Here is a 13,651-nt window from a genome sequence, read left to right as displayed (position 1 = left end):
GGCGAGGCCTGTTCTGAGTGAAACCTGTTTTGTTAAACCATTGTATGGTCTCGGCCACCGTGCTGCAGCTCAATTTCAGGTTGGTGTAAAAAACGTCAGCTACTACCACAATACAAAGAAATGAAAGTTCCTTCGATAAATCCCAAATGATGAATTGGCCCCATGGTCCTCACTATGTTTGTGCGAGTCTCCTCAAGGCATTGAAAGAACAGACCATTTCCTTTCTCCTCTATGTGGACGTCTCTGGGAGTCATGTTGATAACGACTAGTACTAATAGCTCCAGATTCTTGATGATTTTATTTCCCAATAACACGTTTACCGTTTCTACTGGACCGTGCTTCCTGTATATCATTATGCCATGTGGACTCTCAGCCTAGAAATCATTTTCATGCGTTGATGAATTGCGGCCTGTTATAAAATAGTGTTATACTGTGTTATATGGGACATGTCGCCCCTCTACTGAGTCCGAATAGTGCACATCCTAGAACTGAGGGCCATTGATACGCTGTTTGCTGACCCATTTCCAGGTAAAACTCTACCCTTGGCTTCAGAGCTGAAATCCCTTAGGATACAACTGAATGTGCATTTAGATTGGCCCTGACTATGGGAGTACGAAGAAATGACACGTACTTTACTTAATAGATAAACTATGAAGATTTGCTGAAAACACCTCGGTTCTTATTAATACTCTCCTTTATCATAACTTACCTCGCTTTTCTTATGAACCTCAGCTTTCTTTCACATTCATTTTCTGATGAGCAAGTTGAATTCTTGAGAGTCGTGTTCATGAGAATTATTTTTAAAAGGTTGGCATCTGTATACTTGGAGGAAAAATGGCTGCTGTCATCTCTTTCTGCTGACAGGTCACTCATTACTAAGTACGTAGTACCGTTTCCAGGACCAGAAGATGGTGCATTGATGTTACTATCAGTGATTGGATCATTGGCAAGGATAGCGCTGATCCTGATATTTGTCATGTGTGGAAATATTAGAAATTTCATTTTTATATGGAGCAGAGAAAAAAAACAATAGTTTGAGTAATTTGGGTACGGAATGTTTTATTTAAAACTTTAAAGTCCCCTCCCCCAGCAAAATACGGGAGTACGGGGCATAAAAAAGTAGAAATCAGATGAGATGGAGCATTCGCTTATTTGCCAACCTGCGGTATTTTATTGGCAGAATTCCACTTATTGCATTATTTTAATTTTATGTGTGAATGAATCTGAGAGTCTGTAGGTATCAGCATACTTTCCGTGGGTAGAAAGAGAGCGCTTTATATTCCACAGCACTTTACAGACATTATCATCGCTGTCCGCATTGGGGCTTACAATATAAATTCCCTATCAGTATGTATTTGGAGTGTGGGAGGAAACCGGACAATCCGGGGGAAACCCACGCAGACTCGAGGAGAAAATACAAACTCCTTGCAGATGTTGTCCATGGTGGGATTTGAACCCAGGACTCCAGTTCTGCAAAGTAACAGCAAAAACCAGTAAGACACGATGCTGCCCAGCCGTCCCAGACTACCTGAAGAGGTATCAATTCTCACAGTCATGGCCTAACGCTCCCCCAACAAGATAATGCTTCTCCAACATTGACTTTGCCATGACGTTGGGATGCTGCATTATTCGACTCAGGTCTCCTGTCAACATGCCCGTTCACGGGATGGGTACAGGTCCTACTTAGGGTACGGCCTGTTGAAAAGAGTCCATGTTTATGTAAAAAAATACATGTGCAGTTACTTACTCACTGGAACCTCCACCTCTCCAGTGGTTCCTCCCAAACCTGCTGTAACGACATCCCGTCTACCAGTCACCTGACTGCTGCAGACAATCACTGGCGACAGTGGCGTTGTTTGCATGTAGGTCAGTGATTCATGGCAGCGGTCAGATGATTGCTATATAGTCATTCTTGCAGGACTGCCAAGAACCATTAAAGCCGTGGGAAGGATACAGAAAGTATTAACACATGCTTGATTCCATTTCCTAATGTAAGGTAAAATTTCCAAAAAGTCCAGAAAAATCTCAGAAATTGCTCTTTAAATTGAGCTATTAACAATTGAACCGTTACTAAGAAGTAACTAAGACGAGATTTACCAATACCCATGCATAGTAATTATGGATCAGTTTCAACCAATCAGATTGAAGTTTTTATTATTAATATTAAAGGGAATCTGTCAACAGGTTTTTGCAATATAATCTAAGAGCAGCATAATGATGGGTCTGAGACACTGATTCTAGAGATGTGTCACTTACTAGACTGTATGTTTTTTGTTTAAATAGATTCAATGTTTAATCAGCAGGATATTATCACTATCTGACTAGCTGCCGCATGCTTGTCGGTCTAACCCCGCCCCCAGCACTGATTGGCAGCTTTCTGTCAATATACATAGAAAGCTGCCAATCAGTGCTGGGGGCGGGGTTATACACAGCTCATCATTCTGAGCTCTGCAGCAGAAGAAACTGTGATTGTGTCACAACTGCTGCACCCAGGAAACTAAGAGATACATCTTTGGAATCAGGGTCTCAGCTCCAATGTCATGTTACTGACAAATTCTGTAGCAAAAATCTGCCGAGAGATTCCCTTTAAGCCTTTGAAAAAATTAGAGATGGAATCTAAGTTAATGCAGTAAGTAACTGCTCTGCTTTTCCTTTATAACATTTAGATAATTCTTCATCATTCTATATAGCATACACCCCATACAGTTTATACTTCTATGTAGGATTTTCCCTGAAAGGTCACAATTTGGGCCAGAATTTCTGAGGTGCTTTGTGGACATTACTAGAGGCTGGCCCACCACCTATGTAACATTTATTTCCTATCCAGTGAGTAGAAAACCCCTCAAAAGAGGTTTTCGCTGAAAGAAGGTCCCTGTACATATGCCCTCTAAAGCTATACAGAGGTCATAGAGGACGCTTCCTCTGTCAGAATCCCCCTCTATGAGTCTGAATGGAGAGCTGCCATGTATGCTGACTCAAGTCATGTTCCATGATGTCGGGAGCAAGAGTCAAAGCGACGCCACGATCACTTTTTGAAAGGGATCGCTTCTTATTGGAAAACGCATTGTATTATTTTTCTTCTATTTTGGATCTTTTTTTTTTTTTTTTCATTTTAATTTTCTACTTTATTATTTCATTTTAATTTTCTACTTTATTATTTCATTTGTCTAACTGAACCGTGTCTCCATTGTGTGATATGTTCTGAACTTCTATGAATTTATTCTTAGGTCCGCCTGAAAAGATCCCTACACCAACAAAACCTCTTCCCACAGTGCCACCACATCGGCCTAACCCACCAGCAGATCCTCGTAAGAATGACCGACAACCTCGACCTCCTAGGCCTCCAAATGGAGGAGACAGGCCGTCATATCCAGGAGTAAAGCCTAACATCTGTGATGGCAATTTCAACACTCTGGCAATATTACGCAGGGAAATGTTTGTCTTTAAGGTAAGATAAAGATTTATGTATGTTCACACTTTGATGCCAAACACTTTACAATCAGTTTCCGTTACAAAGGTGGTCTGTCTTCGTAAAGAAGAGGCACATGGAAGTCTAGTAAGTTTTCAAAAATCTCTGAGGTCTTTCCACAACGAGCGTCCTCCTCTTGTGGCCTCCTCCTGCTTGTTTCTTTGAGTTACTGGTCATGTGGGGGAAATAATTCTGGTATTTCAACAGTAGCCGAGACCCCGGAGAATTTCCAATGCTGGGGGCGCTATAATCTTATTTCAGAGCGCCGTTAAAAGGCGGCGCTGAGGAATAAGTACCCTTAACTGACACCATTAAAAGGCATATCGGCAGTCGTTAAGGGGTCAAAGCTAGTACAATACTTCAGAGCTGCACTCACAATTCTACTTTCTTGAAAGGTGAAATATCCCAGTATTCCCTGCTGGCTGCATGATGTATAGTGATATTATCGCTTTTGGATGTTCAGTAAGGAAGAGAGCGTAACCTTTTGGGCTTTTGTATCAAACATCTAGCTATTATTTTTACTTCTTATTTTGGAGAAGTAACTTCCGGGGAAGGGTGAACAGTCTTGAGGGCATTTTTCAGAGCTGTTTACCATATTACGGTGTTTTCTGCAATAAGCTTCTGCCCTCCAGTGGCATCCAGTGCTCAGTGTGAGATTCCAGTTACAACGTAGCTCATCTCTTAAAGCACTACTCCAGCATTTTTTGTTAATTTCAGCTCTGGAGTGGTGCTACTAATCTAAGTACCTTGACCTTAGTATTATACTTACCAGCTGCAGTCTTCGGCTGTTCCTGGCATGGCACTGGTTTCATGCCACCATCTTGTGACAAAACTTCTGACTGACAGGAAGTCAGAGGTTACGGTCACGAGCTTTCAATGTAAGCCTATGAGAATCTCGTTCTGTCCTCGTTGTGGCTCTCATAGACTTGCATTGAGTAGCGACATCCAGCAAACTCTGGAGAGATCCAGCAGATCACAACCTGCAGAAGATGACTGGAGTGGCGTCAAGATCAGATGAAAATGGCGGCTGTGGAGTGTAAGACTAGGGTCAGGGAACCTACATTAGTGAGACCACTTTAGGGAGTAAATTAATAACCAGCAATGGCCTCCACTTAGCTGCAGGCAAATAAAGTGTCTGACAAATTAAAGAAAAAAAAAAAAAACTACTCTTCCTTTTTGTGTTTCATCAGCCAGAATGGTATGATTTATAGGGAATGTGTCATCGGAAAATGACCTATTGTTTACATCATTTTTTTTTATGTTACATGCATTTTAAAAAAATGCCAATTTGTTTTTCACATCACAATCTTAATTTAAAAAAAATTAGTAATCTTGCAATTTTCACACTAACCACTGGGACTCTGTTAGTCTCATACTTCCTATCCATTCAAAAAGAGCTTATAACAGTTGCTGTTACAATTTCTCCTTTCAGTGAGTGATTGTTTGGCTGTCCAATGGAAACGGGGTCATGCTGTGTTGTCAGTGTTTTGATTGACAGCTCTGTTGTACAATATTGTGATGGGCGTGCTGAGCTGTCATTGCTTTGATTGACAGCTCGTCTGTCCAAACTGTGACTGGGAGGTGCGGGACTTTCTCCAGGTGTTCTGTGTTCTGGAGATTGTGCTTCCTGGTGTTTGCCTGATTCTGTTGTTCTGAGTTCTGATATTCTGCTGCCTGGCTCTTGGGCCATGTTCTGACTATATCTTTGTCATGTCCTTTGTGCTTTGATGTGCTATCTCCTGGTATTTTGACCCTGGACCGTGACCTGACTTAGGCCTTTGTCTATTTGATTGGTTATCTATATGCTCTCTTGGTATTGACCCCAGGACTACTGACTTCTCTCCCTAACGGCCTGTCTGTGGGTAGTGAAAGATAAACTTAGGCACTCAACTTAAATTAGTTTTTTTGTGATTTTATTGTAGTCATCAAAATTAACGTTTCGGCCTCAATGCCTGGCCTTCTTCAGTAACAATTTCCATAAGGAAGATATAGAGGCGTCCCTTGGACATGGTGTGAAATGTACGGCACTAGTGCAGTGTAAACTGCTCGAGGTAATGAAGTCCTGGTAAAAATGTCCACAGCAAGATATCAAGAGACCGGTGCCAGCTTGTACTAGTGCGACGCGGTATCCACTGCATACACTGCACTAGTGCCGTACATTTCACACCACGTCCAAGGGACGCCTCTATATCTTCCTTATGGAAATTGTTACTGAAGAAGGCCAGGCATTGAGGCCGAAACGTTTATTTTGATGACTACAATAAAATCACAAAAAAACTCATTTAAGTTGAGTGCCTAAGTTTATCTTTCTCTATATACGGCTGTGGACCCTACTAAGGCACCATATCCGGATAGTGCATGCGGTTTTCTCTTGTCTGTGGGTAGTGACTTGTGTCACAGTTGCCTTATCAGAGTTAGGATTACAATGACAAGTAACACCTCTATATACAGCTGATAACACAGGGGGAGCAAGGCCACCTATTGTGAGTGGCAGCTCCTCCCTTCACAATGACCTTTGCACATGCTCAATAGATGCTTCAATGTAAAAGATAGGGTCAGGGTCAGACCACTGTGGCTAATGTGCATGTGAATTTCCTGATACAACAGGAAGTTAGAGTCTAAAAAATGCCACTGTGGCCAGTCAAACTTGCAAGATTTCTATTTTATTTTTTTTTTAATAAAAAAAGTGATATGGACAAAAGAAACAATGCCAACATTAAAAAAATACATTTAATACCAAAAACCTGATGTAAACAATAGATCATTGTCTGCTGCCACAATCTCTTTAACATCCCACCCTGGATCTTCAGTGATCACAAAAGAGCCTTTTCTAAAACACTGGCGAATTTACCAGAGCTCCTGGCACATTACATGACATCTTTACAAGCCTCCCAACCTGCAGACTCAGGACAGTATTTATGTAAGGAGTGTCTCCCTGGTACAGATCCAGTCTCTACATTAGTATTTCTTATTACGCTGGTATTGCAGCCCTTTAACTCCTATAATATTTCATAGAAATTCAGAATATTAAGTAATGTCTCTCTATTAATTTATTGGTGCGCAGAGGCATCACCGATATTCCTCTATGTGGATAAAACACATGGCATTTTGCAAATCGATATTCAATTACTTATGGGTTGCAATATTTTTAGGTTAATTAAGAATATTGATGTGGCGCTCTGGGTCTGGGCACTAAAATTTCACTACTACATTTGCGATGTAGTAAAGCTTTACTTAGAACAGCATTTCATTTTCATAGTGGCTTTTTATGTTCCTAGATACTGAACGTGTCCTCTTTTATAAATCATGAACATGTAGATATATTCAAATTCACACTCTGTGGTTTGTATCAGCTCTTGGAGGATATACATTAAGAAGTGGCCTGGTTTATGGGTTTTTAAATGACATCTGTAATTTAAAGGAATGGTTGATGGAGATAGATCTATGGTAGATTAGATGGTAGAAATTGAATGGAACCATTGACAATGAATCGAGCGGTGGCCCTCACGTGTGGCCCTCACGTGTGGCCATTGCTGTATTCAAGTGCCTCGTTCTCGGGATGAATGGGTGAGGATCAATTGACATATTGTGTAGATTCCAATCATGCCAACATGACCCATCAAGGCAGTGTTTCTCACAGAGCTCCTGAAAACTTGACCTGTTGGTGGGTCTTGAGGACTGGAGTTGAGAAACTGTGCATTAGGGCATGGACTCCAGAAGACCGATGACCACGTCTTGTGGTATCAGACGCCAAGATCCTTTCAGTTTTGTAAGTTACGAGGTAGGGTCTCTGGATCAGGCTCGTTTTACAGCAGGCAGTGTAAACAAAAAGAAGGGGGGAAAAAGAAAGAAAGAACAATAATAGGACCCACACACCTTTTTAAATACATTCATCTACGAGTGCACAAGTAAGCTATGTGTCCAATATACAAACAAATACATACACGTCATATGCGTCAGCATCAGGGGCGGACATACCATTACTGCAGCCAAGAGGTAAGGGGGCCACATTTTTCCAAAACAGGTGGAACTGGGCATTATGACGAGCTCTTGGACATTAAAGGGCCCATATATTATTCTTGCAGGGACCGTCTCCTCACTGTGTCCACCCCTGTTCAGCACACTGCATTTAAAGGGGTATTCCCATCTCCAAGATCATATCCCAATACGTAACAGATCTAATAATAATAATAACAATATTATAAAATACCTCCAATTAGAAATGGAGTGTATTACCTCTGATTCTCTAAGTCTCTTTCCTCATGTGCAGGCATTGCAGGACCTTAGGTATCCATGGTTACGACCACTGATATAGTGACAGTGAGTTAGCTAGTTGCCAGTGGTCATAACCATGGATACATAAGGTCCTGCAATGCCTGCACATGAGGAAAAAAGCTTAGAGAATCAGAGGTAATATGCTCCATTTCTAATTGGGGTTATTTGCTAATATTATTATTATTAATCAGAAGTGTAGAAGCCATCCAACCACGTGAAGGTGAACCTAGATATGGATGGTCCCTATCACTAATGTCCTACCTCGCCATGTGCCAAGCCATGGTTGCAGGCATTGTTTTTAAGTACTTAAGAAGGAAAATCAGTCCCAGGGGTGGTGGAGGTCCGGGGTTAATTATCTCGTTCCTATAATTTCGCTCTGTCTTGGACCTATGACATACTGTATAAGGAGGAGCACCCGAAAGCCATTTCTATGCCTGCACCACTGTCAACGTAAAGAGCAGTTTCTCCCAATACAAAGGTTGCAAGTAATGTTTTGTTGAGCAACTAAAAGTGAAATGCCACTTTCCCGGCAGGAATTGTCAATCTCAAAGTGACAGATTGTCAGTCGCTGAGACCCTAGCGCATCAGGGACCAATATGGCAGCACATCCAGTTGCCAGTTTTGCCTAAATGTCAGCTGTAGTAGAAAAATACTGAACTTCTGATTTACTAACTCCGACTGCAACATACAAAAACATCTCGACCCACCACTTTATCCAATTTGCTCTTTTCCTGTTGAAAAATAAATAGCCATAAAATTGATCAAAAGAAGCCATTAAATAAAAAAAAGCAAAAAATAAAAAAAAGGTAAATAAGCAAATAAATTCCGAATTGCCTCCTTTATGGCTGCGGAGCTCTTAGTGTGACAGCTTCAGCAGAGATTAAAGCCCTTCTTTTACATGCTCTCCGCTTCATCTGTAGTGCTTGGTTCACTGACCATTTTAGCATTAACCGTAAAATATGCCACTGTTTTCCGCAGCCTGGACCAAAGGAAATCACTGTGAATGTCGCTTATTCAATTGATGTCTGATTGCTAAATGGGAAGAATCTATCATGATGGAATCACAGAGCGGGATGCTGTAACGTTTTATACCAGCCATAAATAGCTTGTTCTACATTCAAATGTCACCGCCACTGCCTGACACATGGGTGGATTTACTGCCCGGATTATTTATAGTGTTTCCTTCTGGTCAGCCGGCTATGGAAATTAGGCAGTAAAGTGTTTGTATGCAGAAAGCGTCCAAAATACCACAATAACCAGTTCACGGTACTTCTGACCGTCTGGCATGTTTGGAAATTGCCTGAAGAGTAACCCTTGTTTCCAAAAAACAAACAAAAAAAGTAGGGACATATCAACAGTTTTGATAGGTGAAGACTGGCATATAACAAGTCACAAGTCATTTTACTGATCATTTTGTGTGTATAGGGCATTCGTTGACCTGTGTAAATGGGCCGATAAATGACCCCTGGTCAGTCTGCATATAGTGATCGTTTAAAGGGAAACTGTCAGCATTTCTATTTAATCTGAGAACAGTATGCTGTAGGGGCTGAGACCCTGATTCCAGCAATCACTGTTTTATCAGCTGTTTTCTAGCAGTGGTCTGAATGCTGAGCCCTGTATAACCCCACCCACACCATTGATAAGCAGCTTTCTGTGTACACTGTATACTGGCAAAATGCTGCTAATCAGCTGTGGGATTACACAGAGCAGTTGACTAGGAGGCACGAGACATGTAGTCCTATAGTGATAATCTCCTGGTGATGAAACACTGATTTTATTAAAACGACAACACTTGGCCCAGTAAGTGACATATCTCTGGAATCAGGCTCTCTGCCCCTACATTATATTGCTCTCAGCAGGGCTGTGGAGTCGGTAAGCCAAACCTCCGACTCCTCAGTTTCCATGACTCCGACTCTGACTCCGCCAAAATGGGCTCCGACTCCATGACTCCTGACAGGGCTGTGGAGTCGGTAAGCCAAACCTCCGACTCCGACACCTCAAATTCCAAGACTCCGACTCCACCAAAATGGACTCCGGCTCCGACTCCACAGCCCTGGCTCTCAGATTACATAGCAAAAAACTGCTGACAGATTCGTTTACCAGCCACACTCAGCTTTTCTAAATGAACCGTTATGTGAGCACTTTGGACTCATTGTTTCAGACATTGGTGGAGTTCTCAGCGCCCCGGCAATCACTGTTCAAGCTAGCTCAGTGATCCAAAAAGTGTGAAAAATGTTGAATTCTGAAACTTTCAGGACCATTGAACAAAGTATTTTTTCCTGGTAAATGTTGTTCTTTCCTAAAGTTTAGGTTTGTCAAGTGTAAAGGTTATACTTTTGCAGCAAAACAAATAAATAAAAAAATCACGTTATCTATATCCTGAGTGAATCACTATTAAGTTACAATGGGCCAAGATTTCGGTATAATTATTAATGATAGACTTAATTATAGCACACAATGCCAGTCTGCTGCTCTGAAAGCTAACAAGATATCCTGGTATTTGGTAAGCCATGGCTTTATTATTTTATCCTTTTATAAAGTGCTTGTGTGACTCATTAAAATATCAGATAGCTGGAGAAAGTTCATGGAAGGGCAACCAAATGAATAGGAGTCATGGAAAATCTCAGTTATTAAGAAAGGTTGTATGTTTTAACATTAGAGAAGAGAAGGTTTCGGGGTGAAAAGGTCATACGTTTTAATATTGAGAGAAATATTCTTCTTTTTTTAATTTATGAGCCACTTGTTCGCCTCCTCTTGAATTCTGAAATCATCATTCACTCATAAATAAATCTAAAACCTAAGTTGTTGAAGAGAATTCTATGGACAGGGGGAGGTAAAAGAGTAGGAAAGAGGAGAGTGTGTGCTAGAGGCAAACACACATATATACACACAGGGTTCTGCTTCCTAGTAATTGTTTTATCTCACCCCAGTGACACACACACAAGGTTCTGCTTCCTAGTAACTGTTTTATCTCACCCCAGTGACACACACAGGGTTCTGCTTCCTAGTAATTGTTTTATCTCACCCCAGTGACACACACACAAGGTTCTGCTTCCTAGTAACTGTTTTATCTCACCCCAGTGACACACACACAATGTTCTGCTTCCTGGTAATTGTTTTATCTCACCCCAGTGACACACACAGGGTTCTGCTTCCTAGTAATTGTTTTATCTCACCCCAGTGACACACACACAAGGTTCTGCTTCCTAGTAATTGTTTTATCTTACCCCAGTGACACACACACAAGGTTCTGCTTCCTAGTAATTGTTTTATCTTACCCCAATGACACACAAGGTTCTGCTTCCTAGTAATTGTTTTATCTCACCCTAGTGACACATACACACAGGGTTCTGCTTCCTAGTAATTGTTTTATCCCACCCCAGTGGCACACACAAGGTTCTGCTTCCTAGTAATTGTTTTATCTTATCCCAATGACACACAAGGTTCTGCTTCCTAGTAATTGTTTTATCTCACCCTAGTGACACATACACACAGGGTTCTGCTTCCTAGTAATTGTTTTATCTTACCACAATGACACACAAGGTTCTGCTTCCTAGTAATTGTTTTATCTCACCCCAGTGACACACACTCAAGGTTCTGCTTCCTAGTAATTGTTTTATCTCACCCTAGTGACACATACACAAAGGGTTCTGCTTCCTAGTAACTGTTTTATCCCACCCCAGTGACACACACAGGGTTCTGCTTCCTAGTAATTGTTTTATCTCACCCCAGTGACACACACACAAGGTTCTGCTTCCTAGTAATTGTTTTATCTTACCACAATGACACACACTCAAGGTTCTGCTTCCTAGTAATTGTTTTATCTCACCCCAGTGACACACACACAGGTGTTATGTTGGGCTGGTGGTTAGGAACACTAGAAATGACCAGATGAGCAAACTAGCGATACAGGACGAGCTCTGGGAAGTGGGAGCTCTGCTGACCGCAACCTCTAATCCTATCACAACAACTAGAAATAGCCGTGGAGCGTTCCTGACTCTGCCTAGACGCCTCTTCACAGCCTAAGAGCTAACTACCCCTAAAGATAGAAAACACAGCCTACCTTGCCTCAGAGAAATTCCCCAAAGAAATAGGCAGCCCCTACATATATTGACTGTGAGTTAAGATGGAAGTCACAAACACAGGAATGAAATAGATTTCAGCATAGGAGGCCAGACTAACTAAACAGACAGAGGATAGAAAAGGTATCTTTGCGGTCAGCATAAAAACTAACAAAAAAACACGCAGAGTGTGCAAAAGAAATCACCGCACCGACTCACGGCGCGGTGGTGCCACTCTGCATCCCAGAGCTTCCAGCTAACAAGATAAATTCATTATAGCAAGCTGGACAAAAACACAGTGGTAACAAATAAGCTAGCAGGGACTTAGCTTTTGCTGAAGTAGACAGGTCATCTGAAAGATCCAAGTGAACTGAACCAGTACTAGGACATTGACAGCTGGCATCAAGTAACGATCTGAGTGGAGTTAAATAGAGCAGCCAGCCAAGACCTGAACGAGATCAGCTGGAGAAGGAATCTCAGAACCAGCAGCTCCACTCACAGCCACCAGAGGGAGTCCATGAACAGAACTCGCCGAAGTACCATTCATAACCACAGGAGGGAGCTCGAGAACAGAATTCACAACACACAGGGTTCTGCTTCCTAGTAATTGTTTTATCTCACCCCAGTGACACACACACAAGGTTCTGCTTCCTAGTAATTGTTTTATCTCACCCCAGTGACACACACACATGGTTCTGCTTAATAGTAATTGTTTTATCTTACCCCAGTGACACACACACAAGGTTCTGCTTCCTAGCAATTGTTTTATCTTACCCCAGTGACACACACACAAGGTTCTGCTTCCTAGCAATTGTTTTATCTTACCCCAGTGACACACACAAGGTTCTGCTTCCTAGTAATTGTTTTATCTTACCCCAGTGACACACACACAAGGTACTGCTTCCTAGTAATTGTTTTAGCTCACCCCAGTGACACATACACATGGTTCTGCTTAATAGTAATTGTTTTATCTTACCCCAGTGACACACACAAGGTTCTGCTTCCTAGTAATTGTTTTATCTTACCCCAGTGACACACACACAAGGTACTGCTTCCTAGTAATTGTTTTATCTCACCCCAGTGACACACACACATGGTTCTGCTTAATAGTAATTGTTTTATCTTACCCCAGTGACACACACACAAGGTTCTGCTTCCTAGTAATTGTTTTATCTCACCCCAGTGACACACACACAAGGTTCTGCTTCCTAGTATTTTGTTTTATCTCACCCCAGTGACACACACAAGGTTCTGCTTCCTAGTATTTTGTTTTATCTCACTCCAGTTCTGGATTCACAGCTACACTGCTCAGCACTGCTGTAAAATGTCCTCCATGCGGATGCTTAGGAAAATGTGCTATAGAGGCATTTAAGAGGAGGAATATCTCATGTCTCTGTGTACTGTGTATATAGGTGACTGATAGCAGCTAATATCTATCCACCAGCTCAAGGGCAACACAACATTACATTTCCTGCCGAGTAGAAAACCGGTGACACAATTTTTAAGAGACGTCGCTTTTTATTTTTCCGTCGAGGACTTGTTACGGAGAGATGGGAAACACAAAAAATGACAATTCTGGCCTTGATTTTTTTTTTTAGATATATTTAAATAGCAACCTGCCTGCAATAACAAACTATCGGCACCCTGCGATCACATTAGAGTGGGTTCTTGGACAGGCAAAAGTAGTCTTCTCACCATCTGTTTAGATAAAACTCATGCTATTGGCCGCATTATCGAAGGGGTTAATCTTCTTGGATCGGGGAGATCTTTGGTCCTGTGTATATCAGCTGTGTTCTGCCACTGAGCTTGTGGGTACACGAAATAGAAAGATGAAGAAACCTTTGTT

At 41.6% G+C, this 13,651-nt stretch overlaps 1 protein-coding gene across 2 annotated transcripts in view; it reads left to right on the top strand.

The window, feature by feature from the left end:
• MMP16 (matrix metallopeptidase 16) overlaps positions 1 to 13,651 on the top strand; it is a 234,055-nt gene that overhangs the window by 187,465 nt on the left and 32,939 nt on the right. For both annotated transcript variants that reach the window (XM_077270784.1, XM_077270783.1), the window contains one exon: positions 3,228 to 3,448. In XM_077270784.1, the coding sequence (XP_077126899.1) occupies positions 3,228 to 3,448 (221 nt within the window). The remainder of the gene's footprint in view (positions 1 to 3,227; positions 3,449 to 13,651) is intronic.

Source organism: Ranitomeya variabilis, chromosome 6 (genome assembly GCF_051348905.1).
Source record: "Ranitomeya variabilis isolate aRanVar5 chromosome 6, aRanVar5.hap1, whole genome shotgun sequence".
Taxonomy (NCBI): Eukaryota; Metazoa; Chordata; class Amphibia; order Anura; family Dendrobatidae; genus Ranitomeya; species Ranitomeya variabilis.
Note: the sequence above shows the minus strand (reverse complement) of the source record. Positions and strands in the feature narration are given on the sequence as shown.